This window comes from Elgaria multicarinata, chromosome 19 (genome assembly GCF_023053635.1).
Source record: "Elgaria multicarinata webbii isolate HBS135686 ecotype San Diego chromosome 19, rElgMul1.1.pri, whole genome shotgun sequence".
Classification (NCBI taxonomy): Eukaryota; Metazoa; Chordata; class Lepidosauria; order Squamata; family Anguidae; genus Elgaria; species Elgaria multicarinata.
This window is the reverse complement of record NC_086189.1, coordinates 10,722,724-10,749,384: the sequence shown is the minus strand read 5'-3', so window position 1 is coordinate 10,749,384 and position 26,661 is coordinate 10,722,724. Positions and strand designations below refer to the sequence as shown.

The 26,661-nt window shown below is 48.3% G+C and overlaps 1 protein-coding gene across 1 annotated transcript in view; it reads right to left on the bottom strand.

The window, feature by feature from the left end:
- ASTN2 (astrotactin 2) overlaps window positions 1-26,661 on the bottom strand; it is a 732,687-nt gene that overhangs the window by 41,900 nt on the left and 664,126 nt on the right. The window contains exon 21 of the mRNA XM_063144970.1: window positions 5,062-5,203. Coding sequence (XP_063001040.1) covers window positions 5,062-5,203 — 142 coding nt within the window. The remainder of the gene's footprint in view (window positions 1-5,061; window positions 5,204-26,661) is intronic.

The window sequence follows — 26,661 nt, the reverse complement described above, 5'->3', positions numbered from 1 at the left end:
AGGGTCCGGGCAGGTACATATGGGAGGAGGCGTTCCTTCAGATAACCTGGCCCCAAGCCGTTTAGGGCTTTAAATGTTAATACCAGCACTTTGAATCGGGCCCGGACCTGGACTGGCAGCCAATGAAGCTGGAAAAAGACTGGCGTGATGTGGTCTCGTCAGCATGTGGCATGTGTGTGTGTGTGTGTTTGTCTTCATCCAGCAAGGAGACATATCACTGCCTCCCTCAACCATGGATCCAGCCTTGATCGAGTGTGTGTGTGTGTGTTAGTGCCATTTCCATTCTGAGGTCTCCTAGATCATTGGCATCCCAACGATGCAACCTTCTCCTCCACAGCCGCCCGTCAAGGAGCTGAGCGGCACACGCTGGGCCAACGGAGGCATCCAAGATCCTGTCTCCAGGAGGTAACGATGCATAACAGCATGATCGCACCTTCCTCCAGCAACGTCCCTGAAGGCACACTCGCACAGCGGGGCAGGTCAGCTCCGCACTGAAGTAGCCAATCTGGCACAGGGCAGAGAAATGCTCAGCAGGAGGTTGGAGGACCGAACGCTTCCAAGGCCTGGAAGCAACACTGCCCAAACCCCTCCCCACGAGATACCTTCCGTATTGTTTCCAGTAACGTTTGGGCCAATGCTTGGCAGAAACACCAGAAACTAGGAAGGTCGTGAAGGAATGTAAATAAAGCAAAATGCTGGGATTGACGCTAATGCAGCCTCGAAGCAAAAGCTACAGCAACTGGTGCTTCTCATAAGAACATCAGAAGCGCCCTGCTGGATCAGATCCAGGGTCCATCTAGTCCAGCACTCTGTTCACATAGTGGCCAACCAGCCAGGGAACAAGCTGGAGCGTGTTCAGAGGAGGGCAACCAGGATGATCAGGGGTCTGGAAACAAAGCCCTATGAGGAGAGACTGAAGGAACTGGGCATGTTTAGCCTGGAGAAGAGAAGATTGAGGGGAGACATGAGAGCACTCTTCAAATACTTCAAAGGTTGTCACACAGAGGAGGGCCAGGATCTCTTCTCGATCCTCCCAGAGTGCAGGACACGGAATAACGGGCTCAAGTGACAGGAAGCCAGATTCCAGCTGGACATCAGGAAAAACCTCCTGACTGTTAGAGCAGTACGACAATGGAACAAGTTACCTAGGAAGGTTGTGGGCTTTCCCACACTAGAGGTATTCAAGAGGCAGCTGGACAACCCTCTGTCAGGGATGCTTTAGGGTGGATTCCTGCATTGAGCAGGGGGTTGGACTCGATGGCCTTGTAGGCCCCTTCCAACTCTACTATTCTATGATTCTACGACCCACAAAGCAGAACGCGGCGGCCGTTATGGGCCCCTACTGCAGTAGGGACATCTATTAATCATCCAAGTAGACAAGGACCTTCAAGGAGAGGATACGGTGAGGATCTGGGCGATGAGTCTGTTGCGAGTGACAGCTAGATCCGAAACCAATTCCGGCTTCTGCTGGTATGTGCTTGTCTACCCTTAAGATCGTCTACACTTAAGCACATGGTTTCTGTGTGTGTGTGTGTGTGTGTGTGTGTGTGTGTGTATCTATCCCTATGTTAGCTGCATGTCACATAACCTTAAATGAAATATACTTATGTTATGAGCTGTAAGAAGGAATGCTTATTGTTAGAAGGAATGCCGAGCATTGCTCCCTGGCCAGGCAGGCAGCCACACGCATTTTTTGGGCCAAGCTGAGATGTTAAGAGAAAGGGAGAGAATGTTTTTGTTTATTCCTTCAAAATGGCAGAAGCCGAAAGCGCAGAGAAATCAACCGGGCCGCGTTTGTTGGTTTGCGCTTCGTGAACTGCAAAGCTCAGCTTTGATCGAAGGAGGGAAATGTGCTGGGGATGATGGTGGTGGTGGTGTGGGTGGAAAGAGCTGGTCAACAGTGTGGTCTGAGCACTGGAGGGAAGTCGATGCAAACAGACAAAGAGGATTCCAGAAACATGATCTCAAGGTGGCTTCCGAGGTCACGTTCTGCCTTGAGATCATTCTATCCAAATTTTGTGGCGGAGCTGCTGCTGCTGGTGGTGACATACACTAGAAAACGTAGCCCGGCATTTGAATTCGCCCGGCAAAGTGTCTGGCAATAAACCATCACGACTGACAACAACTGTGACAGCTTCCAAGATGGGAGTGTTTGCTTTTGGGAGTGGTGGGGAGAAGTAAATAAGCAATTGGGGCGTCATTTTGGGCAGGGTGGAAGGGAACAAGGGGTTAAAACAAAAACACATCTAAAAGCTTGTGGAGGTTTAGAGCAGCTCACGTTCCACGGCCCACTCTGTGGCCGCTTTGGAAATCTAGCAGGGTCGATTATGTCGTGGATATTATTGTATTGCTGGTGCAGACACATGGTATTATTATTTTTAATATTGAATACATTTATATACTACTTACCATCTTTAATATCTATCTATGGTACTAACATTCCCCTAAACAGCTCGGGGCCAGGCTATCTGAAGGAACGCCTCCTCCCATATGTGCCTGCCCGGACCTTAAGATCATCCACAGGGGTCCTTCTCCGTGAGCCCCTGCCAAAGGAAGTGAGGCAGGTGGCTACTAGGAGCAGGGCCTTCTCAGCTGTGGCACCCCGGCTGTGGAACGAGCTTCCCAGAGAGGTCTGCCTGGCGCCTACACTGTACTCCTTTCGTCGGCAGCTGAAGACCTTTTTATTTTCTCAGTATTTTAACACCTAATTGAACTTAAATTTAACCTTTGCTGTTGTCATTCCGTATTTTAACCTATCTCAATTTCTGCTGTGCAGTTTTATCCTGGTTGTGCTTTTTATATTGTATTTGTGATTTTAGATTGGTGGTTGTTTTATTATCATGCTCTCCAGGGTTTTAATTTTTGTGAACCGCCCAGAGAGCTTCAGCTATTGGGCGGTATAAAAATGCAATAAATAAAGTAAATAATATTGCCAAGAGGTTTACAAAAGGAACGTATTAAAATACTTCAACATACCCCAAACCTTTGTCATGCTTGAGTCTAATCAATTTGCTTTCCATCAGGAAAAAAGAATTATGGGCACCTCGACAGCTATGCAGGGAAAACGAAAGAATGAGGTTGGGTTTTTTTTGGGGGGGGGGGGAGTCTGTGAGCGAGCGTTTAAAAAAGGAAACATTAAAAATTATTAAACGGCAAGGACACGTTTCGAACTGGTGTGTCTCATAAACCAAAGTGAAATAGAGCCATTTCCTCTTTTTAGATACTGTCGACACATATAATTGTGAAGGGGGGTTGACACTCCAGGGCGGGGGGGGGGGGCGCTGATGGAAGCGAAACAGACTGGAGAGGCAAAAGGAACGCATCACTCAATCCCAAACAGTCCTCAATGATGGCAGATTTGCCAGTCCACAACCTTTAACTGCCTCTGTGGTTCCAAGGGGTGGTGGTGAAGCGTTATTCATTCCAACAATGGGTTTTAATTATGTTTATTTTATTTATTTATTATTGCATTTATATCCCGCCTTTTCTCCCTCCGAGCCTACAGCACCCGGTATTCCCAGGCGGTCTCCCATCCAAGTACTAACCAGGCCTGCCCCTGCTTAGCTTCCGAGATCAGACGAGATCATAGAATCATAGAATAGCAGAGTTGGAAGGGGGCTACAAGGCCATCGAGTCCAACCCCCTGCTCAATGCAGGAATCCACCCTAAAGCATCCCTGACAGAGGGTTGTCCAGCTGCCTCTTGAAGGCCTCTAGTGTGGGAGAGCCCACAACCTCCCTAGGTAACTGATTCCATTGTCGTACAGCTCTAACAGTCAGGAAGTTTTTCCTGATGTCCAGCCGGAATCTGGCTTCCTTTAACTTGAGCCCGTTATTCCGTGTCCTGCACATTGAGAGGATCGAGAAGAGATCCTGGACCTCCTCTGTGTGACAACCTTTTAAGTCTTTGAAGAGTGCTCTCATGTCTCCCCTCAATCTTCTCTTCTCCAGGCTAAACATGCCCAGTTCTTTCAGTCTCTCTTCATAGGGCTTTGTTTCTAGACCTCTGATCATCCTGGTTGCCCTCTTGGCAAGATCGGGAGCGTTCAGGGTAGTATTCCGATACCCTTCAATTTAATTAATATTGAAGTACAATATTAATTAACTTGTACTTCACGGTTTTGATTTTTTGCGAACCACCCAGGTAGCTCTGGCTATTGGGCGGAACAGAAATGCAATAAATATTGTGGCACGGAGTACTTGAGGTCAGCTTAGGCTGATCCGCCAGCTACGGCCTTTCCTGGACAGGGACAACCTAGCCAGAGTAGTGCATGCACTGGTAACTTCCCGATTAGACTACTGCAATGCACTCTATGTGGGGCTGCCCTTGAAGACGACGTGGAAGTTGCAGCTAGTGCAAAACGCAGCAGCTAGACTGCTGTTGGGTACATCTTACAGAAACCACATAACATCAGCCTTAAAGGAATTGCACTGGCTGCCTATACGCTTCCAATTGGAATTCAAGGTGTTGGTAATGACGTTTAAAGCCCTAAACGTCTTGGGACCTCGATACTTGAGAGAGCGCCTCTCCTTATATATGCCTGCCCGAGACCTTAGATCTGTTGGAGGAGCCCTTCTCCGCATCCCACCAATGGAACATATACGCTATGATGGGACAAGGGACAGGGCTTTCTCTGCTGTGGCACCCCGACTGTGGAATGCCCTCCCTTGGAGGTCTGATTGGCACCAACATTGATTGCATTTCGATGCCAAGTAAAAACATGGCTTTTCAACAAAGCCTTTGCTGTTTAAACTCACTGGTGCATTGTTTTAACTGTTTTAACTGCTTTTATTGCTTTTAATTTATATATTGTTTTAACTTGGATCATGGTTTAATTTGTTTTTAACTATTCACATTTGTTGTTTTATACTGTATGTTTTTATCTGTATGCCACTCTGAGATCTTAATGATATAGGGTGGGATATAAATGTTTTAAATAAATAAATAAATAAATAAAATACAACCTTTGATTTGCTTGGAGCAACGCAAGTATTTCGGAGACGGAAGGACCTTTGACCCATTTCCCCTTGTGTCCCACCTCCACCCCACTCCCTTCCTTACTTGTATAATCCGTCAGGCTCCAGACACTTGAAAATGACAGAGTAGAGGCTGGTGTCCGGAGCATCTCCGTGGCTCCTACCGGCGGCCACACAGGCGGTTCCAAGGCCAGAGAGTAAGTCGTCAGCAAAGCTCAAAGATTCTCCTGCAGGCCAAAGAAAGAAACAACAAAATTTGAAATATATATGTGCATGGGACGGAAAAAGTGGAAGGCTGGTTTTGCCTTCTTCCATAACTCTAGAACGGAAGCAGGCAGACTTTAAGTTTGCAGGATGTATACTTCGTTTTTCACTAGGACTTTGAGGGCTAGCAACCGAAACCAGGTGCAAAATAGTAACTCGGGAAGAGGGAACACAGAATTGCAGAATTTATTTATTTATTTAATATTACATTTATAATCCCCCTTTTTTCCTCCAAGGAACCAAAGGTGCCATACACAATCCTCTCCCTCTACACATTATCCTCACAACGACAACCCTGAGAAGTAGGTTGGGCTGAGAATCTGTGACTGGTCCAAAGTCACCCAGTGAGTTTCCGGAGTGGGGTCCAGAACCCAGATTTTATTTATTTATTTATTTATTTATTACATTTCTATACCGCCCAATAGCCGGAGCTCTCTGGGTGGTTCACAAAAATTAAATCTCTCAATTCCCAGTCCAACTCTCTAACCACTACAACCACACTGACTTTCAGTGTTTCTGAGCACATGCTAAACTCAGGAATTTGTTTTCCGTACCAGAACTAGGGCTCACACCCATACGTTCAGACACAAATCTACTCCTATTTGCCCACAAACGTTCTTGATCTCAACAGTGTGATTTGGGAGGGGAAAGGCCCTTGTGTCATCACTACTATTAAACCAAAAATCCTTGCTAATTACTCTGAGACGTACTAGTAGATACCAATCTATGGCTTTCCCTCCTATGTTTTAGATCTCTTGATTGCCCAGCGAAACGCACGGGCGGTAGATTCAAGACTGACAAGACGAAGGGCTTCTCCCACACGACACAGGCTTCGTTTTATGGAATTCACTCGCGCAAGAGGTGGTGATGACTCCTGGGTTCGGTGGCTTTGAAGAGGAAATAGACAAAAGCTATACAGGGAAGGTCTTTAACTTCACGGTGGAGAAGTGGTTTTGCGTGCCCAAAGTGCCAGTTTCATCTCCGGGAAGGGCTGTGGAAGACTCCTATCTGAAACCCTGGAGAGGAATTGCTCAGCGTAGTAGACAGTACTGAGTACTGTGGACCCATGGTTCTATTCAGTATGGCAGTTTCCTACGTTCCTAATTCAGGGATGACGGATGTCTATCAATGGATCTTAGCCGTATTAGCAAAACAGGACCTCCAGGTTGAGAGGAAAGTGCACCAAAAGAGAAAGCTGCAGGAGCCCTGCCCAGTGACCAGATGTAAAAGAGGGCAGGGCTCCTGCAGCTTAAACTGCTGCGATGAAGAGGGAACTTCACCAGGTGCTGCATGCCTACAAAGGAAACCTGCTGCTAAAGAGGCAGGCCTCCTTTCCATAGGGTCACCCTAGGATAAAACAGAGTGGACTTCACTAAAGAATAGTTTAGTTTTTATTATTTAGTTATTATGGTTTTAATTTCTGTGAACCGCCCAGAGAGCTCCGGCTATTGGGCGGTATAAAAATGTAATAAATAAAATAAATAAAATAAACCCGTGAACAGGAGCTTCAGGGCAAACCTGTGGTCCTTTTAAACCACCCAGAGAGTTTGTAAACCGCCCAGAGAGCTTTGGCTATGGGGCGTTATATAAATTTAATAATAAATAAATAAATAAATAAATAAGAGTTTGCTTCTGCTACCTTGATGCCAAACATCTTGAACTTGGGAATAAACATGATTTTGTTAAAGAAAAGATTATTATTATTATTATTATTATTATTATTATTATTATTATTATTATTATTATTTATTAGAATCTATACCCATGTACATGCCATCCCTGGACTATTTAAAAAAATAAGAATAGTGTAGCATCAGTATCAGCCATGGCGAGCCACAACACGCTGGGCTGTTTGCTGCTATCCCCATCATCTGTGACTCTCTGGGTAGTCATTTGGGGGCCCACAGGGCCCTGTATTTTGGCCTCAAGTACAGCCCCAGCTGCACCACTGCCCCCAGTAAGTACCTGAAAGGAAGGACCGGAGCTACTGCAAAAGTGTTCCCCACGACCCAAACCCTGCAAGGTGGCCCACATACCAAGGTCATGGCCTTTCAGCAGTCACTCCCGCCCGTCTAGCTCCTGACAAAGATGATCTATTAGGGCAGCTGCCTCCATCTCAAAGGCAGACGGAAGCCAGACTGAGATGAATCCAGATCATCCTTGGAGCTGGATCACCTCCTTATGGTTGGCTTTAAAAGGGGGTGGATAATTTCCTGGAGGAGAAGGCTATCAAGGGCTACTCCAGAGGCAGTAAGCCTGTGTGCACCAGTTGCTGGGGAACATGGGCGGGAGGGTGCTTTTACACCGTGTCCTGCTTTGTTGGTCCCTGGTCGACAGCTGGTTGGCCACTGTGTGAACAGAGTGCTGGACTAGATGGACCCTTGGTCTGATCCAGCAGGGCTCTTCTGATGTTCACTATGCACTCAAAACAGAGAAGGGATTGTGCCTTCCATTCCCTGCATGTGGGCTTCCCAAAGGCAACTGGTTGGCCCCTGCCAAAGGCAAGATGCTGAGCTAGGTGGTCCTTTCGAGACTGAGCCACCAGGACTCTCTTTGAGAACATCAGAACATCACAAGAGCCCTGATGCTGGATCAGACCGAGGGTCCATCTAGTCCATCACCAGCTGTCGACCAGGGACCCACAAGCAGGACACTTTTGGTTCTCAAGATGTCTTTTGGAGATGGAGAACGGACGTAGGTCGCTGTGGATGCATGATGGAATCTCCATCAGCAATGATCTAAACTAGGTTTGAGTTGAAGGATCACCCAGCAGAAATTTCAGGGTTGAAGCTGGAGGTTCCAGCAACCTTGTCATTGATCTTGAGTTTTGTTTCTTCTGGGGCTGTTGGAAACCATGAACCTTGCAGGCTTTCTGTTGCCAGAAGAGAGGGAGCGTCAAAGTCACCCGGTCACTTAGGAAAGAGAGACTTTTTCCCCCCTTTCTCGTCTTCTGGCAACAAAATGCCTGCGATCATCACGTCTGCGAACAGCCACAGATGAAAACAAGTAAAGGTAAGAGAATGAAAACAAGTAAAGGGCAGAGACTGGGGTGTACAGAGGATGCCGTGGGGCAGCTCTGTGCTCTCTGCCGAAGAAGCGCTGAGGAAATGTGAATTGCCCAGGGAGCTTCGGCTATTGCAATAAATAAATAAATAAGTGTGTGTGTGTGTGTGTGTGTGTGTGTGTAGGGGGTGAAAATTAGGAGGCTGCAAGGTGAATTGGCAAATTGAGGCTCGGCCTCGAAAGAGTTTGAAAGGCAGTTCATATGTGTCTTGGTTTTAAGGGTGGAGGACAGTGGAACGGAAGCAGCAACGGTCACGTAATAGCTTTGCAAATGTTCAAAAATAACTCTCCTGCATGCAGGCACGCACGCATCCTTCTGGATCATTGCCCTTGCCCTTTGGGCTTAAGACCCGGGCAGCGTGCCCAGCGGATTTTCACCCCAGGGTCCCTCTGTTGAAAAAGGGGGCAAAGGTCCAGTCGGACCTCCGCCCTGATCTGCACGCACCCTTTATCCTTTTCCCCACACTGCAGTAATGGTGGCCGCTAATACCACAACGGGGGGAGATATGCAATTTCCCCAGCCTATTAACGTAGCCTTTAAGCCCCCCCCCCATTGGAGATAGGGGAGAGAGGAGAAGAAGGACTTTTCCTGTCTACTCTAATGGCAGCCGCTATTCGAGTGGAAGGCGTTTCTCTTCGAATCTAATGGCGGCCGCCATTACAATAGGCGGGAAAATAATAATAATAATAATAATAATAATAATAATAATAATAATAATAATAATTGTATCCCGCCTTTTGCCCAATGCTGGGCCTCAAGGCGGCCTTACAAAGTTTAAAATATACATGGGGGCGGGGGGACAAAACCATAAACATTTAAAATACACAACAAAATTATAAGACATTGACATAGATGGAGGGCCAGATTATTCTCCGAAGGCCTGCTGGAACAAAAAAGTTTTAGCTTGCTTCCAAAAGCCCATCAAGGAGGGAGCCAGCCTAGCTTCCCCGGGAAGAGAGTTCCAGAGCACCGGAGCAGCCACTGAGAAGGCCCTCTCCCATGTTCCCACCAAGCGCGCCTGTGAAGAAGGTGGGACTGAAAGAAGGGCTTCTCCAGAAGATCTTATCATAGAATCATAGAATAGCGGAGTTGGAAGGGGCCTACAAGGCCATGGAGTCCAACCCCCTGCTCAATGCAGGAATCCACCCTAAAGCATCCCTGACAGATGGTTGTCCAGCTGCCTCTTGAAGGCCTCGAGTGTGGGGGAGCCCACAACCTCCCTAGGTCACTGATTCCACCGTCGCACTGCTCTAACAGTCAGGAAGTTTTTCTTAAAGCACGGGCAGGCTCATAAGGGAGAATACGTTCTTTCAAAACCTTTCCCTTCAGACCCGTTGGGGCCTGGAAGGGCCGCTTAACATAAGGGTTAAGAGGTCCTTTCAGGCACTGAATTATGCAGGGAGAGGGGGAGATTGTTTTCCGGGCCTCCGGAAAGTACGCAGATTCCCCCTGGCCTGCCAGTAGCATGGCCTGGGGAATTTGCGCACTTTCCAGAGGCCCAGAAAGTGCGCTTTCCCACACTTCTCCCCCCTCCATAACCCACTGGGGCCGAAAGAGCCTTTTCACACAAACTCGTGGCATGCCGTGGGAACTGCACGTTTTCTGGAGGCCTTGGATATGCACGGATCTCCCTGAGAACCTTGCCCGTCACTACTCCATCATGTCCGAAACTTTGACCTGCACGCACTAACCACTAACCTGTCCAGCTCTGGAAACTGCCAATTCCTTACTCTATTGTGAGCCAGGCGTCACCTCTGACACCGAACAGCAGGACGGCCCTTGCGCCCACCTGCCTCCATTCCCTTTTTCCTTTTCAGCCGGATCAAAGACGCCGAGAGAAAGATGTGCAAGGATTGCTGATGCTCTGGGTATAAAACATGCCGAATAGCCTGCTGGTGTAACAAACCAGTAACCCATAAAGCCAGGAGCAGATTATCCGAGTGACGGAAGCAGCAAAAACAAAGCCGTTTTCTTTTTTTAAAATGTCTGTTCGCAAAAAGGCACAAATGGGTAACACATTTCTCCCACCAGCAAAGAAAAGAGGAACGGAAAATGCATTCTTTCCCTAAAGAAACCAAAGTCAAGATGAGTCAGTTTAATACCTCGTGCCATTCCTCAGATGGGAACCCTGCCGAAGCTGTTTCCATCGGAGTCACCCAAGGAAGGGACAGAAGTGATCCGTCCAAAATAACAGCTTATGGAGAAGACAAAGGACTGAGGCTGCAGAGATGCTAACACTGGCAAACGTTCTAACGTTCCACTGTCATCGCCGTCGAGCGAGTCCACGTAGAGGTCTCACCTCAACACAAACGGCTTCAACTCACATTCATCTGAACACAATTAGAAGCTGCAAGCAATCTGGAAAGCTGCTTTAAGAACATAAGAAGGGCCTTGCTAGACGAGGCTTTAGCCCGGTGCGAGGCCCGGGCTCGTCCCTGTGCGTGCAGATGACGTACAGGGTATCCCCGGCTCAGGCAGGGGTCAACCCTCCCTGGGCCCAGGGTAACCGGCACCTCTTTTAGCCTGGTTTTTCCTGCGGTCTCAGGCTGAGCCTGAGGGCGTTACTAGACGAGGCTCTAGCGCGCGTTACCTTCCGCAGTCACGTCGAGGCTTCCAGATGACGTTCACGAGGATCCGCCGTTATCCCGCGGTGAAGCCTCTTTCTCCCGACTTTAAAAAAGTGAGTTTTAGGACGCCTTTTCCTGCTGTCCCGCGGTAATTCGGAGTACGTGTGGGAGGATGTGAGGTCACTGCGGTCCGCACTGGGCAGGAAAAGGCGTGCTAAGGGGGAGTGGTCAGCGGCTTCGGTCAAGCCGCCTCCGCCATTTGCGCGCAGTCCGGCAGCTGGGGCAGCGCGGCGGAGCGGCTTTTTTTTTTTATTTCCCCAGTGACAGTTTGCGCAGGAACGGAGGACCGGAAAAGTGGCTGGTGACTCCTTGCGGTGGGCAGCTACCGTGGCCGCATAATGGCGGTGCTGTACGCTGCCTGTTAGTGTGGGTACCAGGCTGGCAGAGGGCAGAGCTGTTTGTGGGCTGCTGCCATGGCTACGGCCAGATGTGGGTTGGCTCCTTGGGATGGGGCACAGGGCACAGAGGCGGTCATCGCCGCCGACACCTCAGAGGCATGATGGGAGATGTAGGCACAGAGTGGCCATGCAGACGATTGACCTCGGGTCATATGACACCCGCCACGACCCCCATCAGGAAGTGAGCGCATCAATGTTGACCCTCAACAGCACCAGCAGCACTTCGGCTGGCACTGGCACTGCCGCCGCTGCCGCCGCCAGGGCCGGCGGCGGCATCGCTGACGGCTGCGCAAGTTTGCGGTCTTTCGGACGTGCGCAAACCGTGCAGCGAGCGAAAAAAAAAGCCGCGGCAATCAGGCCGGTGTGGCTGCGCAACCGTTCTCGCGGCGGCAGCAGCACAACCGGCGCAAACTTCCGCCACAAATCGAAGGCAGGTGTGGATGATGAGGCGTCACGGCTGAACGGGAAAAGCCGCTTTCACCGCTCCTCAACGACGGAACACCCGGTACGTCTAGCAACGCCCTGAGACACAGGCATGTAGCCAGGTCCACTGCTTTCCCTGGCTACCGCATTTACTCTTGAAGGCCTCTAGGGTGGGAGAGCCCACAACCTCCCTCGGTAACTGATTCCATTGTCGCACTGCTCTAACAGTCAGGAAGTTTTTCCTGATGTCCAGCTGGAATCTGGCTTCCTTTAATTTGAGCCTGTTATTCCGTGTCCCACACTCTGGCAGGATCGAGAAGAGTTCCTGGCCCTCCTCTGTGTGACAACCTTTTAAGTCTTTGAAGAGTGCTATCATGTCTCCCCTCAATCTTCTCTTCTCCAGGCTAAACATGCCCAGTTCTTTCAGTCTCTCTTCCTAGGGCTTTGTTTCCAGACCCCTGATCATCCTGGTTGCCCTCCTCTGAACACGCTCCAGCTTGTCTGCGTCCTTCTTGAATTGTGGAGCCCAGAACTGGACGCAATACTCAAGATGAGGCCTAACCAGGGCCGAATACAGAGGAACCAGTACCTCACGTGATTTGGAAGCTATACTTCTATTAATGCAGCCCAAAATAGCATCCCCCCGCTTCTTTTCCAAATGCTGTTTTATCGAGTTTTGCTTCAGTATGGCCCCGTTCAGACAAAAACCAAATCGACGCAATACAACAACACCCCTTACAAAAATACCTTGCAACCCTAACATAAAGAAAACAAAGAGAAAAAGGCTCTATGGATAAATAAATATATTGCTAGGTCTGGTGCAGACACCATTGCGTTTCAGCCCCAGCGGAGGCACACCTGTGAAGGGGCTCCAAAATCCCTATCTGTTTCCGACGAAAGGAAAACAGAATGTAAGAGCCAAGAGGCCCACATGGGCATTGATGGAGGGACGGGTGGACTGTGTGTGCTAGCACACACACACACACACACACACACACACGATGCCAATGGAGGAAGGGACTGCAAAGAAAGGTGAGCCTAGGAATAAAAAAAAAAATGTTTCCATTTCGGTTTCTTCTCCGCTTAGGAAACACCTGGGCTTCGCAGGCCTGTAAAAACACGCCCCAGGTGGTGTGTGTTCATTGCACCTTTTCCCTTCTCCCACTTTTCCACCTCGAGGTGTTAAGACTGGAGAGGAGGGATTGGAGAAGGCGCGGAAAAGGAATTTGCTCACGTTTGCCCATCATAAACATTGCAAAATAATAATAATAATAATAATAATAATAATAATAATAATAATAATAATAATTCATCATTTTTTTGTTTGGGGCAGGGGGGAAGACTTCACTCAAGACTGGCGGGGCTGCTGAATGAAGCAGGAAATCCAGACTATGTTGCTATTTACTTGTTATATTACTATCCTCTCTTATTCTATTTTATGCTGTACCGACGGTTTTAACTTTTGCGAACTGGCCGGAGAGCTTCGGCTATTGGGCGGTATAGAAATGAAATAAATAAACCAACCAACCAGGGGGAGAATGCCAATTTGACATGCTGCCTGTCATTCGCGCCACTGCTTTATCCACTTTGTCTCCCCCGTTTGCCTCTGAGCTACAAAAGGTTTCTGGTTTTTTCCCCCTAGAAAACTGGAGATGAGAAAAGCAGGGCCCCATCTAACAAACGCTGTGGGCTCTGGGGACGCCTTCCTGAATGCCACAGGGCCGAGGAAACTTTATTCTTTCTCCGCCTCAAGCATGGGGGTCTGGAAGTGGGAAGGAAAAAAAAACCAAACGCATTTGTGTTTTGAAAAAGAACTTTGCTCCCCTCCATTTAATTCCTTTCTCCACTTATTAAATCCCAGACCCCCTCCTCTCCCACCTGACCCCCCTCCTTCACAGCACAGTACCCTATTTTGATTATTTCAAGGGTAAGGAGGGGGGAACGTTTCATGGCGGGAAGGAGGAACAAACTCCCCGTCCCGAATCCACAACGAAAAGCTGTAAAAGGCTTTTTAGCTTGGAAAAATATATATATTCCAGGTCAGTTTTTCCGACGGCTTAATCCCTGCTTTGAGTTACACAGAAATGAGTAAACACGTTTTATAAGGTTCTAATTCATACCTAACCCATACAGTTTATAGCTTCACATAGTAAAAAAATATTTTTTTTAAAAAAAAAATCATCATTAACAACAACAAAAACCAACAAAGAAAGAAAGAATGAAAGAAAAGAAATCAAGAGCAATGAAGCTATGAGTTTTTGCACTCAGCAGTGGCCCTGATCAGTCTGACATATGATTAAGCAAAGTAAGCTTTTGGAAGCCTGGGTGAGGTGGGATCCTGGCCAGTCTGGGTCACAGTTTCCCTTCCAGCTGCCTTTGTAAGAAACAATTAGTCTGCCTCACTAATGGAATATGAGGAGCCAAATGGTGGATAAGCGCAATGGTCCAACTGGGCATGTTTAGCCTGGAGAAGAGAAGATTGAGGGGAGACATGAGAGCACTCTTCAAATACTTGAAAGGTTGTCACATAGAGGAGGGCCAGGATCTCTTCTCGATTCTCCCAGAGCGCAAGCCACAGAATAACGGGCTCAAGTTACAGGAAGCCAGATTCCGGCTGGACAGCAGGAAAAACGCCATGACTGTTAGAGCAGTACGACAGTGGAACCAGTTACCTAGGGAGGTGGTGGGCTCTCCCACACTAGAGGCCTTCAAGAGGCAGCTGGACAACCATCTGTCGGGGATGCTTTAGGGTGGATTCCTGCATTGAGCAGGGGGTTGGACTCGATGGCCTTGTAGGCCCCTTCCAACTCTGCTATTCCATGATTCTATGATATGATTCTATGACACAGGCCATAGCTAGACCTAAGGTTTATCCCTGGATCGTCCAGGGGTTAAACCTGTTCATCTAGGTGACACACAGGGGATCCAGTGCTCAGGCAGGGGCGAACCCTGGATTTTCCCAGGATAAACCTTAGGTCTAGCTGTGGCCCCAGTCTTCTCATGGCATTGAAAAATGTAATCTCTTTGTTGTGACTGAACATGCATTTATCCAGCCAATGTGGGAGTACCCGAAGTCACACACTATTACAAGACTTCTTTATGTCCAGTCGATGGTCTATACCTTTACAAGAGATTTCCTCTACACAGACACTTGTGAAAATGCTGTATGCTCCAAGTATCCTTATATTCTGAAAAATTATATATGTTTCCAGGTGAAGTATAAAGTGTTGGTTATCACCTTTAAAGCCCTACATGGTTTGGGTCCAGGCTACCTACGGGATTGCCTTCTCCCGTACAATCCGCCCCACACACTCAGGTCCTCTGAGAAGAACTTCCTTCTGCCAGCCAAAACCAGGCTGACATATATTACCCAGAGGACCTTCTCTTCTGCTGCTCCTAGACTGTGGAATGGCCTGCCGGAGGAGATTCGTCAACTTAACAGTCTTTTAGCATTTAAGAAAGCTATAAAGATTTCTCTCTTCCAGCAGGCCTACCCAGTGGAATTTTAGGATGCTTTTAGTATGTTTTTAGGGAGTTTTAACAACGTATATTGTGTTTTGATTAATATTTTGTGTATTTTATACTTGTTGTTCTCTGCCACAGTCAGGATGGAGAGGCGGGTTAGAATTATTATTATTATTATTATTATTGTTGTTGTTGTTGTTGTTGTTGTTGTTATTATTCGTGCTGCAATGCTGGCCCAGATCAACACTGAACCCAATTCAGGATCCAAATCATATGGCTGAATGAGTGTCCAGATGTTGACTGACAACATAATTTGGCTCCTCTAGAGATTATTTCTGGTAGGGAGAGGGAGTCTACCCATTAATAAAAATAATCCCCTCCAAGCGTGGAATCATAGAAGCAGCCAGAGATGGGCCCCATATCAATCAGCAGAGCAGGATCTAAAGCACATTGCATGGTGCTTTAGATCCTGTGGCTCGATCAAAATGTCCCTGGTAGCTTCCTGAAGTCACTGTGAAGAAAACTGAAAAACTAGGGTAAAGTAACCCCACTAATCTAGTTCCAGTAGTAGGGTGACCATATGAAAAGGAGGACAGGGGTGCTGTATCTTTAACAGGTGTCTAGAAATGGGAATTTCAGCAGGTGTACCTTGTCTGTATGCAGCACCTGGTGAAAGTCCCTCTTCATCACAACAGTTAAAGTTGCAGGAGCTATACTATTGTGACCAGATACAAAAGAGGCCAGGCCCTGCCAGCTTTCTTAAGGCCTCACTTGAATGCATCCCTTTGCTGGGACAACAGCTCCTCCAGGGAGAATCCTTTAGCTGGTACCTCCTGCCGTGTGCTGTCCAAGGTGCTGATGTGATCCAAAATGGAAGCAAGTCCCATGTTGCAGTCTGCTTTCCCTGGGCCTTGCGCCTAGTCAGGCCACCTCCTCGAATTACTGGAGAACTTGGCTTTGCAATGACTATTTTGTGCTACAATCCTTTATTTTGCAAAAAAAGGCCCATGCTCCAGTGATTCCCTCTCTCCCCAGTGCTCACATTTGAACGAAAAGTGATAAGAATCTTCAAGCCAGCATTTTTGAAAACCGAGACAGCATCCATTGGTTGTTTGGGTTAGAACGATATAGGAGATAAGTATCCTTGCCAGAAAAGGCAGGTTTCAAAATATAGCCCAGCAATGGCAGTATGTGAAATGCTGGGCTGTGTATCACATGATACCTTAATATGTCTGCCAAGACATTTACAAGACAGGCTCTTCATTGCATGGTGCTTTAGATGCATTTCATACTAGAAGTGAAATGCATCTGAACCCTGCTCAGAAATGTGGCTTCTACAGAGCCTGGGTGGGAGCTGAACTCCAAAACTAGCAAAGAACCCTCCCTTCCTCAAACGGACAGATCACAGAATCATAGAATAGTAGCTTTGGAAGGGGGCAATAAAGCCATTGAGTCCAACCCCCTGCTCAATGCAGGAATCCACCCTAAAGCATCCCTGACAGATGGCTGTCCAGCTGCCTCTTGAAGGCCTCTAGCGTGGGAGAGCCCACAACCTCCCTAGGTAACTAATTCCATTGTCGTACTGCTCTAACAGTCAGGAAGTTTTTCCTGATGTCCAGCTGGAATCTGGCTTCCTGTAACTTGAGCCCGTTATTTCATATAGCACTATGAAAGTGATAAGAAACTGCCTCTGGAATGCCTGTAGTGTGAGAGATCCCACAACATCCCAAGGTCATTGGTTCCATTGTTTTATTGCTCTAACACTCAGGATGTTTTTCCTGATGTCCAGCCGGAATCTGCCTTCCTGTCACTTGAGCCCGTTATTCCGTGTCCTGCACTCTGGGAAGATCGAGAAGAGATCCTGGCCCTCCTCTGTGTGACAACCTTTTAAGCATTTGAAGAGTGCTATCACGTCTCCCCTCAATCTTCTCCAGGCTAAACAGACCCAGTTCTTTCAGTCTCTCCTCTTAGGGCTTTGTTTCCAGAGCCCTGATCATCCTGGTTGCCCTCCTCTGAACATGCTCCAGCTTGTCTGCGTCCTTCTTGAAGTCTGGTGCCCAGAACTGGACACAATACTCAAGATGAGGCCTAACCAGGGCCGAATGATTCCTGCATTGAGCAGGGGGTTGGACTCAATGGCCTTGTAGGCCCCTTCCAACTCTGCTATTCTATGATTCTATGAATAGAGGGGAACCAGTACCTTTCACGATTTGGAAGCTATACTTCTGTTAATGCAGATAAAACATCCAAATAGAAAGGAGTCCTTTTACATGGAGCAAACAGAGGCTGTATGACCAGGATTATTTTTTAAAAAAGAAAGAATAAGGAGTTGTTTTATATCAGGTTTGGCCTCACGTGTCCTTGTTTTCAGATTCCGTCTCTTTGAAATCTGGAAAAGGCCCTCTTAAAAGCTAATATTTTAGTCATTCATGTCAAAGTCTGTTTGAGACTGGCAGAGAACTTGGTTATGACGTCATTTGTTGCACTCATCTGCCTATAAACTTATTTATAGGCAGATGAGTGCACAAAAATAAAATCCTTATCTGGCTACCTAAACGGCTCATAATCCAAACCATCGGTGGTGGGGAGAGGATTCCATAAAACTCAGAATTCAAACCACAATGAAGAGGCAGAAGCCAACGCTCATGTGGCATGGCGGGAGTTGCTCTTTAATTTATAAAGACCGCTATTCTGGGGTCCGTTAAAAACAAACGAATTCCGCATATGCTGCTAAATGCCTGGAAGAGAAAGGGCTTAACCTGGTTCCGAAAATATAACAGATTTGGCGCCAGGCGAGCCTCATCGGGGAGATCATTCCATAATCGTGGGCCCACCACTGAAAAGGCCCTCTCCCTTGTTGCCATCCTCCGAGCTTCCTTTGGAGTAGGCACTCCGAGGAGGACCTTAGATGTTGAGCACAGTGTACGGGTAGGTTCATGTCGGGAGAGGCGTTCCATCAGGTATTGTGGTCCCAAGCCATGTAGGACTTTATAGGTTAAAACCAGCACCTTGAATTTGGCTCGGAAACATATAGGCAGCCAATGCAAGCAGGACAGAATCGGTGTTATATGTTTGAACCTTCTGGTCCCAGTTATCAATCTGGTCGCTGCATTTTGCACAAGCTGCAGCTTCCGAACTGTCTTCAAAGGCTGCCCCACATAGAGGGCATTGCAGTAATTTAATTTGGAGGTTATCAGAGCATGGACGACTGAAGGTAAGTTATCCCTGTCCAGATAGGGGCGTAGCTGGGCCACCAAATGGAGTTGGTAGAAGGCACTCTGAGCCACCGAGGCCACCTGGACCTCAAGTGACAGAGATGGTTCTAGGAGAACCCCCAAGCTACGAACCTGCTCTGAAGTGTTGTACAAATGTTTTGTTTATATCTGCAACAGGGGGTGAGTATTGACCTTATGTTGCCAAAATTACACTACCCATGGGGAAACCCTGAGGATTGCAGAAATTTATAAAGAGCAATAACGAGATTGATAATCAACTGTTAGGGGGGAAATGGTGGGGGGGGGCAGCACTAATGTCGACCGAGTGGGCTCAGTGGCCACAGAATGCTGGAGGCGGGGAGCAACGGCGGCAACAAAAAGAGGCCAACGGAATGGAGTGTCTTGGAAATGGGCACGGCTGGCCAGTTGGAACACTGAACAGGATCGCTCTACACTGCAACGGTTTGTTGAAGGTTGCACTTGTTTATATCTTTATTATACACGGGGTAATGTTCAGGGTATAGAATCATAGAATAGTAGAGTTGGAAGGGGGCTACAAGGCCATCGAGTCCAACCCCCTGCTCAATGCAGGAATCCACCTTAGAGCATCCCTGACAGGTGGTTGTCCAGCTGCCTCTTGAAGGCCTCTAGTGTGGGAGAGCCCACCACCTCCCTAGGTAACTGGTTCCATTGTCGTACCGCTCTAACAGTCTGGAAGTTTTTCTTGATGTCCAGCCGGAACAGAGTAGTTACAACCTTGTTTGAATAGTGACTTCCCTTGCAAATGGAACATTTCTCTCCTAATATTTCACGATGGGAAGCCCATGCAGATCCAGAATGTCTCGTAGAAACCTATTCATCCAAAACCAGACGACTTTTGTCTGCGAGACCCATCCAACACTTTCGCTTTTCTCTGGCTCGGTGTCGGTGTTGTGACCGAAAGTATTGGTGATTTGCAGGGTGAGTGATGAGTGGGTTTGGGGTTGGATTGAGACCCATCACTGATGGAGTTGGATGCCCTCTGGTTGCTGAAGGTATGCAGTTTTGGTGTGCTCTTGGGACTGGTCGCCGTGTGTGGATGTCCAGCTCTTAGTGTTATTCCAAAAAAGGAAAGTAGCAGTTGAATGATCTAATATATACAGAGTGCCCAAAGCACACAACTACAAGATATACATTCAAAGATGTACAGTGATCATAGAATCATAGAATAGCAGAGTTGGAAGGGACCTATAAGGCCATCGAGTCCAACCCCCTGCTCAATGCAGGAATCCACCCTAAAGCAACCCTGACAGATGGTTGTCCAGCTGCCTCTTGAAGGCCTCTAGTGTGGGAGAGCCCACAACCTCCCTAGGTAACTGATTCCATTGTCGTACTGCTCTAACAGTCAGGAAGTTTTTCCTGATGTCCAGCTGGAATCTGGCCTCCTTTAATTTCCGTCCTCCCTCCGCTCGCCATGTCCGCCCCCGCTCGCTCTCCTGTCCCCGATCTCCTTGCCCTGGCCCTGTTCTTCTTCCCCCCGGTCCGCCATGTCTGATGCCCCCCCTGCCCGCTCGCCAGCCCACTCGCCATGCCCACCCGATCACCCGCCCACCATGTCTGATGCCCCCTCCCTGCCCCCCCGTGATCTCCCCCCCCTGGCTCCGCTCTCCCCCCCCATCTCTCCTGCCGGGTCTGCTCTTTCCCCCCCTGGCCCCCATCTCCCCCCGTGATTCCCCACCCCCACCCAATGGGCACAGCGCTCCTATGGAGTGCTGTGCCCAGTGCGCGGCTTCTCCCGGCTACTCGCGAGTAAGCGAGTAGCCGGGGAAAGCCACGGAAGTAGCTGCGGAAAAACCGGGCCACAAGCGGATCCGGTTATCCCGGGTCAAGGGAGGGTTTAGCCCGGTCTGACCCCGGGATCCCCTGTGCGTCGTCTGCACGCACAGCAGGGAGCCCGGGCCTCGCACCGGGCTAAGTCCTCATCTAGCAGCGGCCTCAGTCTTGACTGGAGACGGCAGGGATTGAATGTTGGACCTTCCCCCATGTAGGGCATGCGCTCCACGGTGAGCGATGGTTGTACATACCTGAAGTACACATAGACCATGCCCTTGTTCGTATATGTTCAGTTTCCTTCCCCAATCTGCTGCCCTCCAGTTCCCAGCACGGATGACCACTGGCCACACTGGGTTGGTCAAAATCCCGAAGATCTGGAGGGGACCAGGTTGGCTTGGGAGAGGCTGCTCTAGTCTTGTGAGAAGAGCTATGTATGCCTATCGTGTGGAAAGGGCGAACATGAGCATAACTCATGGATGATGTCATTTCGGAAATTGATGCGCTCCCCCAGCCAGTTTCAAAGGCACCCTCCAAAAAAGGATAAGAGATCACGTTGCAAAGGAACAGCAAACATTTGCTTCCTTTTCCCCATCTTTGCCATGTTGGCTTCCACTGAAAAAATAATAACAATGAAATAAAGATAAATGCTACACACCATTCTTTCAGGGGAAGGCAGCAAGTGTTTTGGCAATGCAGGCCATAATGAGAAGGGAAATGAGGTCTAGTGCTGGGGGCAGCGCTAGAGAGGGAGATCCAGATTGATGGTTCGGTCTTTGATCCAGTTTGGATTGGGAAGAGGCACACAGATGGTTTCTGATTTTAAACGATTCCAATAAATCAAGTCCATAAGAGTAATCAAAATGCCCCCGTCTCTCGCCGCCGCCGCCCACCCCCACCTTGCTGAACAACAGCAATGGAATGCATGACCGGAGGTGGAACAGCAGGCTCTCAGCGTGAAAGCAGGACAGAGGAAAGTTCTCTGCAGCGCAAGTGCAAGAGACAGACGGAGCAGGCACACGAGAGCCGACGTCGGCCGACAGAGCGGCCCGTTAATTGAATCTCCGTGTGCAACGGCCATGCACATGCAAGTGAGCTAAGGAGCTCCCATGAAAGCGACTTGCCTAAGATGCTTCTCTCCTGCCGTTTCAGAACGCTTCCCTGTTACTGACATTTGCAACTGGATTTATCCATCGCTGCGCCCACTAGGCTTCTCTGTACATCACCAGCAAAAAACTGGGGGAGGGAGAGATAGAGAGGCTAGGGTCTATTGGGATTACTGGTGCCCTGCCCAGCTAGTTTGAGTGTTGGTTCTTGAGTGTTGGTTCTTGAATGTGGAAGTGAGGCAGGTGGCTACCAGGAGGAGGGCCTTCTCTGCTGTGGCACCCCGGCTGTGGAATGAGCTAGGTTCGCCTGACACCTACACTACATTCGTTTTAGACACCAGGTGAAGACCTTTTTATTCTCTCAGTATTTTAACGGTCTTTACGTTCAAAATAACATTCAAACTCTGTTTGTATAAAGCCAGGACCAAGTTTAAACCAACCACCATTCCCCACATCTGGATGTCTGGATCACTTATCTAAGCAGCTTGGGGCCAGGCTATCTGAAGGAACGCCTCCTCCCATATGTACCTGCCCGGACCCTAAGGTCATCCTCAGGGGTCCTTCTCCATGAGCCTCTGCCAAAGCAAGTGAGGAAGGTAGCTACCAGGAGCAGGGCCTTCTCTGCTGTGGCACCCCGGCTGTGGAATGAGCTCCCTAAGGAGGTTTGCTTGGCACCTACATTATATCCTCAGGGGTCCTTCTCCGCGAGCCCCTGCCAAAGGAAGTGAGGCAGGTGGCTACCAGGAGCAGGGCCTTCTCTGCTGTGGCAACCCGGCTGTGGAATGAGCTCCCTAAAGAGGTTCTCCTGGCACCGACACAATATTCTTTCAGACGCCAGGTGAAGACCTTTTCTATTCTCCCAGTATTTTTACGGTCTATAAATGAATTTTAACTTGGCTGTTTTAAAATTTGTATTTTAAATTTGCATTTCTGCACTGCTGCTGTTTTTATACTGTATTTTAGATCATGTTTTCAGACTGTTTGTTTTAGACTTTGAACGGTGATAATGTTTGTGAACCGCCCAGAGCGCTTCGGCTATTGGGCGGTAAAGAAATGCAATAAAATAAATAAATAAATAAATAAATAAATAAAATGTTGGCACTTGAGCGTTGGTTCAATATTGGTTCTTGAGGACAGAATGGGGATACTGTAGGTGAACGTCTCACACCGCAGTCCAACCGCTTCCCTCCCTAAGTTTGCCAGAGCGCTCTCAGCTGTGGTGCAGGAGTTTCTCGGGTTGATGGTGCTGGGTCACTTCAGCATCCACGAGGAGGCTGCCTTGTTGGGAGTGACTTCCTGGCTTCCGTCCTGACATTCCAGCACTGAGCAGGGGGTTGGACTCGATGGCTTTAGAGGGCCCTTCCAACTCTACTATTCTTTGATTCTATGATCTCTCCCAAATGGTATTGAATCTGTCATATAGTAGGGCTTGCTCTGGACTTTGTTGTTGTTGATGTTCTGGACAAGAGGAGGGTGATAGGAGTATAAAGCAGGGATGGGAAATCTTTGTGGGTCTGGATTGCTCCCTGGAAGCCCTAGTGAGTCAGATACCGACCAGGTTGGGACTGTCCCCTGTGCATAGTTAAATTATGGAATTCACTTCCACAAGATGTTGTGAGGGCCACCCATTTGGATGGCTTTAAATTCCTGGAGGAGAAGGCCATCAACGGCTACTAGCCCTGATGGCTATGGGCTACCTTCAGTATTCGAGGCAGTAAGCCTGTGTGCCCCAGTTGCTGGGGAACATGGGCGGGAGGGTGCTGTTGCACCATGTCCTGCTTGTTCACCCCTGGCCAACGGCTGGTTGGCCACTGTGTGAACAGAGTGCTGGACTAGATGGACCCTTGGTCTGATCCAGCAGGGCTCTTCTGATGTCCTTAAGAGCCAGATAGAAAAGTCTATGTAAGTGAGTAAGCATATAAACAAGTAAATGTTGGCAGAGGTGCTAGGGCAAGGTTGAATGAGGCCCTATCTGCTGGCGGCTGTTACAAACTCTGGGATTTCCTCAGGGGATTATCAAGCTTTTCCACTCTTATAATCTTTCCCTACATCGCGCGGCCATGACTGAACTCTGAGCTCACATGGAGTTGATGGGGGACAACCAAGGAAGCCAGTGTGGCAAAGCGGACAGAGTTCTGGATTTTGGACAAGGAGATCGGCCGGTCGCAATGCCCCAAGGGAGACCTTAAAGCCAGCCACTACCTCCCAGCTTATCCTATCTCCCAGAACTGTTGTGCGGAGAAAAGAGGGCGAGAGGAGAATGTCGCGCGGGGAGAATAAAAATAAGTAATGGCTTTGACCTGCGCCCTGAAGGAGCGGAGGGTTAGTCCTAGAACACGTTCCAGAATTCTGAGGATCCCATCGGGGTTCCGTGCCAGATGTCAGAGTGTCCCTGCCAGATACGCCCATGTGGAAGAAAGACCTCCACAAAAGAAAGAACAATTGAAAAAAGGGGGAGGGAGAAAAGACAACGGTGGGAACTGTTCAACCCAGGGAGACTGCAGGGCCTACCCTGGATTTCAGCTTCCAGCGTCTGCTTCTTCTTTTTAAATCCTAGTCTGTAGATCTTGTACTTATGGCAATATAAGAATCAAAACAGAGAGAGTTTCCTACTCAACTACCAAGGAAGAAGTAAATCCGCGGGCCAGGGAGTGCAAAAGCACTAGAACGACGGGTGAATACCTAGGCACTCTTATAAAATAAAGACGATAAAAATCAAATTAAATTCTTGTTAAGCTTAATATACTTCCAAAAATATTAGAATCATGGTAGAGTTGGAAGGGGCCTATAAGGCCATCAATGCAGGAATCCACCCTAAAGCATTCCTGACAGACGGCTGTCCAGCTTCCACTTGAATCCCTCTAGTGTGGGAAAGCCCACAACCTCCCTAGGTAACTGGTTCCATTGTCGTACTGCTCTAACAGTCAGGAAGTTTTTCCTGCTGTCCAGCCGGAATCTGGCTTCCTGTAACTTGAGCCCGTTATTCCATGTCCTGCACTCTGGGATGATAGAGAAGAGATCCTGGCCCTCCTATGTGTGACAACCTTTTAAGCTGGGCTACCTGTGTTCCGGATTTAGGTGTTTGGATGTTCCAGACTGATGTTGGTGTGCTGGGTGGTGTCTCTGGTCCTTTAAGAGGGAGTGCTATCTCATCCCGGAAAAGAATAGACCATCAGCCCTGGGACTTCGGCCGTTAACAGGGAGTGCTAGCCATGTCACCAGCCGGAGGAAGAACTGAACCATCAACAGAGTTTAGTTTAGTTTAGAGCCCAGAGGCAGGGCCTACGTCTCGTTTTGATTTATCTACAGCAGCGTGTGCCACCAACACTGTTATTGGAATTCTGATGGAAGTGAGCTGCTTCACGAGACGTTTTTGTATGTGTGTCTGAAAAAAGGGGGATAAAAATAGAATGAATGTATTTATCGTCTTGGGGCGGCGCTGGGGAAAAAATAGCCTAGTCCTGAAGTGTCCTGGGAGCGGGGTGAAATCCTCAAGCTGCTTTCTTCTCTGTCCAAAAGCTAGGATGCTTCACGGGAGCTCTGACTCAAGAGGACCCTGGTTGTTAAGGAAAGGAGACTCCTAAGAAGGGCACTGTAGAGAGTGGGACGTAGAGAGCTTCGGACTTTTCAGTGGTGGCCCCTCAATTATGGAACGATCTCCCCGACGAGGCTCGCCTGGCGCCAACATTGTTATCTTTTCGGTAGCAGGTTAAGACCTTTCTCTTCTCCCTGGCATTTAACAGCATATGCTGAGTTGGTTTGTTTTTAACGGACCCCAGAATAAGCGGTCTTTATAAGAATACTGTTTGGTTTTTTTAATATGCTTTTTATGATTTTAAACTTTGTATATTTTGTTTTCAATGTTCACTGTTTTTAACTTTTGTAAACTGCCCAGAGAGCTTCGGCTATGGGGCGGTATATAAATGCAATAAATAAATAAATAAATAAATATTGGGCGGTATAAAAGTGCAATAAATAAACAAATAAATAAATAAATGGCAGGGATGGAATGAATCCGTTGTCCCTGTGGAACAGAAAAGCTCCCCTGTGTGACGTCAATGCCTTCTATCCTTAGAGGAGACAGGAGGGGAAGGGGGGAGCGTTGATGGATCTGTCCATGAAGGAAAACCATTCACATAGCTCAGCCCCAGATGGAAGTCATTATAGCTTGAGAGTGGCAGGTATCTCTCTCTCTCTCTCTCTAACACACACACACACACACACACACACACAGAGCTCATCTGGATGGATGGAGCCAAGGGGGATACATTTGGGAGATCAAAGGCAACGTATCAGCCTGATCAGTCTAGGAATTTCTCAGCTAGCCATGACCATGGTATTTCGGCAGAGACACAAGAGAATGTGATTTTTGTGGTATGCTCTGATCAAGGTCACGCTTCCAAGGGACTGATAAATCCTGAGCGCGTCCTGCTCACTGCGAAGTCTCTCCCCTCAACCCGCACCCCCCCAAACCCACCCCATACCCAATCAATAGCTTTGTAACTTGCGGAATCACACCTTAAATCACGCGCGGCTCTGCCAGTGCGTTCTTTTAACAAGCAAAGTAGCAGCGTGAAGCCGTGAACTCATAGCCACGCTATTCCTTTGCCTGTAATGTAATAGTGTTTGAAAGCGAACCATTTCCTTAACCTTTAGAGAGGAATCTGAGCAAGAACCGGTAGTACAGAACCATCCATCACTATGCAACTGGGAAGACATACACATCAGAGGGATGGCTTCCTAAAGCCACTTAGTCTGAAAAAAGGCCGTGCATTCATGAGACTGTTTTTGGTATGTGCGTTAGGCGCTCACAGATTAAGAGGGTGGGGGGAAGTGGTGTCATGGACTTAGAATCATAGAATCATAGAATAGCAGAGTTGGAAGGGGCCTACAAGGCCATCGAGTCCAACCCCCTGCTCAATGCAGGAATCCACCCTAAAGCATCCCTGACAGATGGTTGTCCAGCTCCTCTTGAAAGCCTCTAGTGTGGGAGAGCCCACAACCTCCCTAGGTAACTGGTTCCATTGTTGCACTGCTCTAACAGTCAGGAAGTTTTTCCTGATGTCCAGCTGGAATCTGGCTTCCTTTAACTTGAGCCCGTTATTCCGTGTCCTGCACTCTAGGAGGATTGAGAAGAGATCCTGTCCCTAGTTCATTTGCTTACAGCGGGGCTGAATCTTCAGACTAGCTGGCTGAGGAAACAGCCCCCGGCCTAGTCATCAGAGGGAAAACACGCTTAAACACAGCATTGTCTCTGGGTTTTGTGCACAGTCTGAACAAGGTCCACCTTGCTGCAAGAAATCAAGATGGGGGA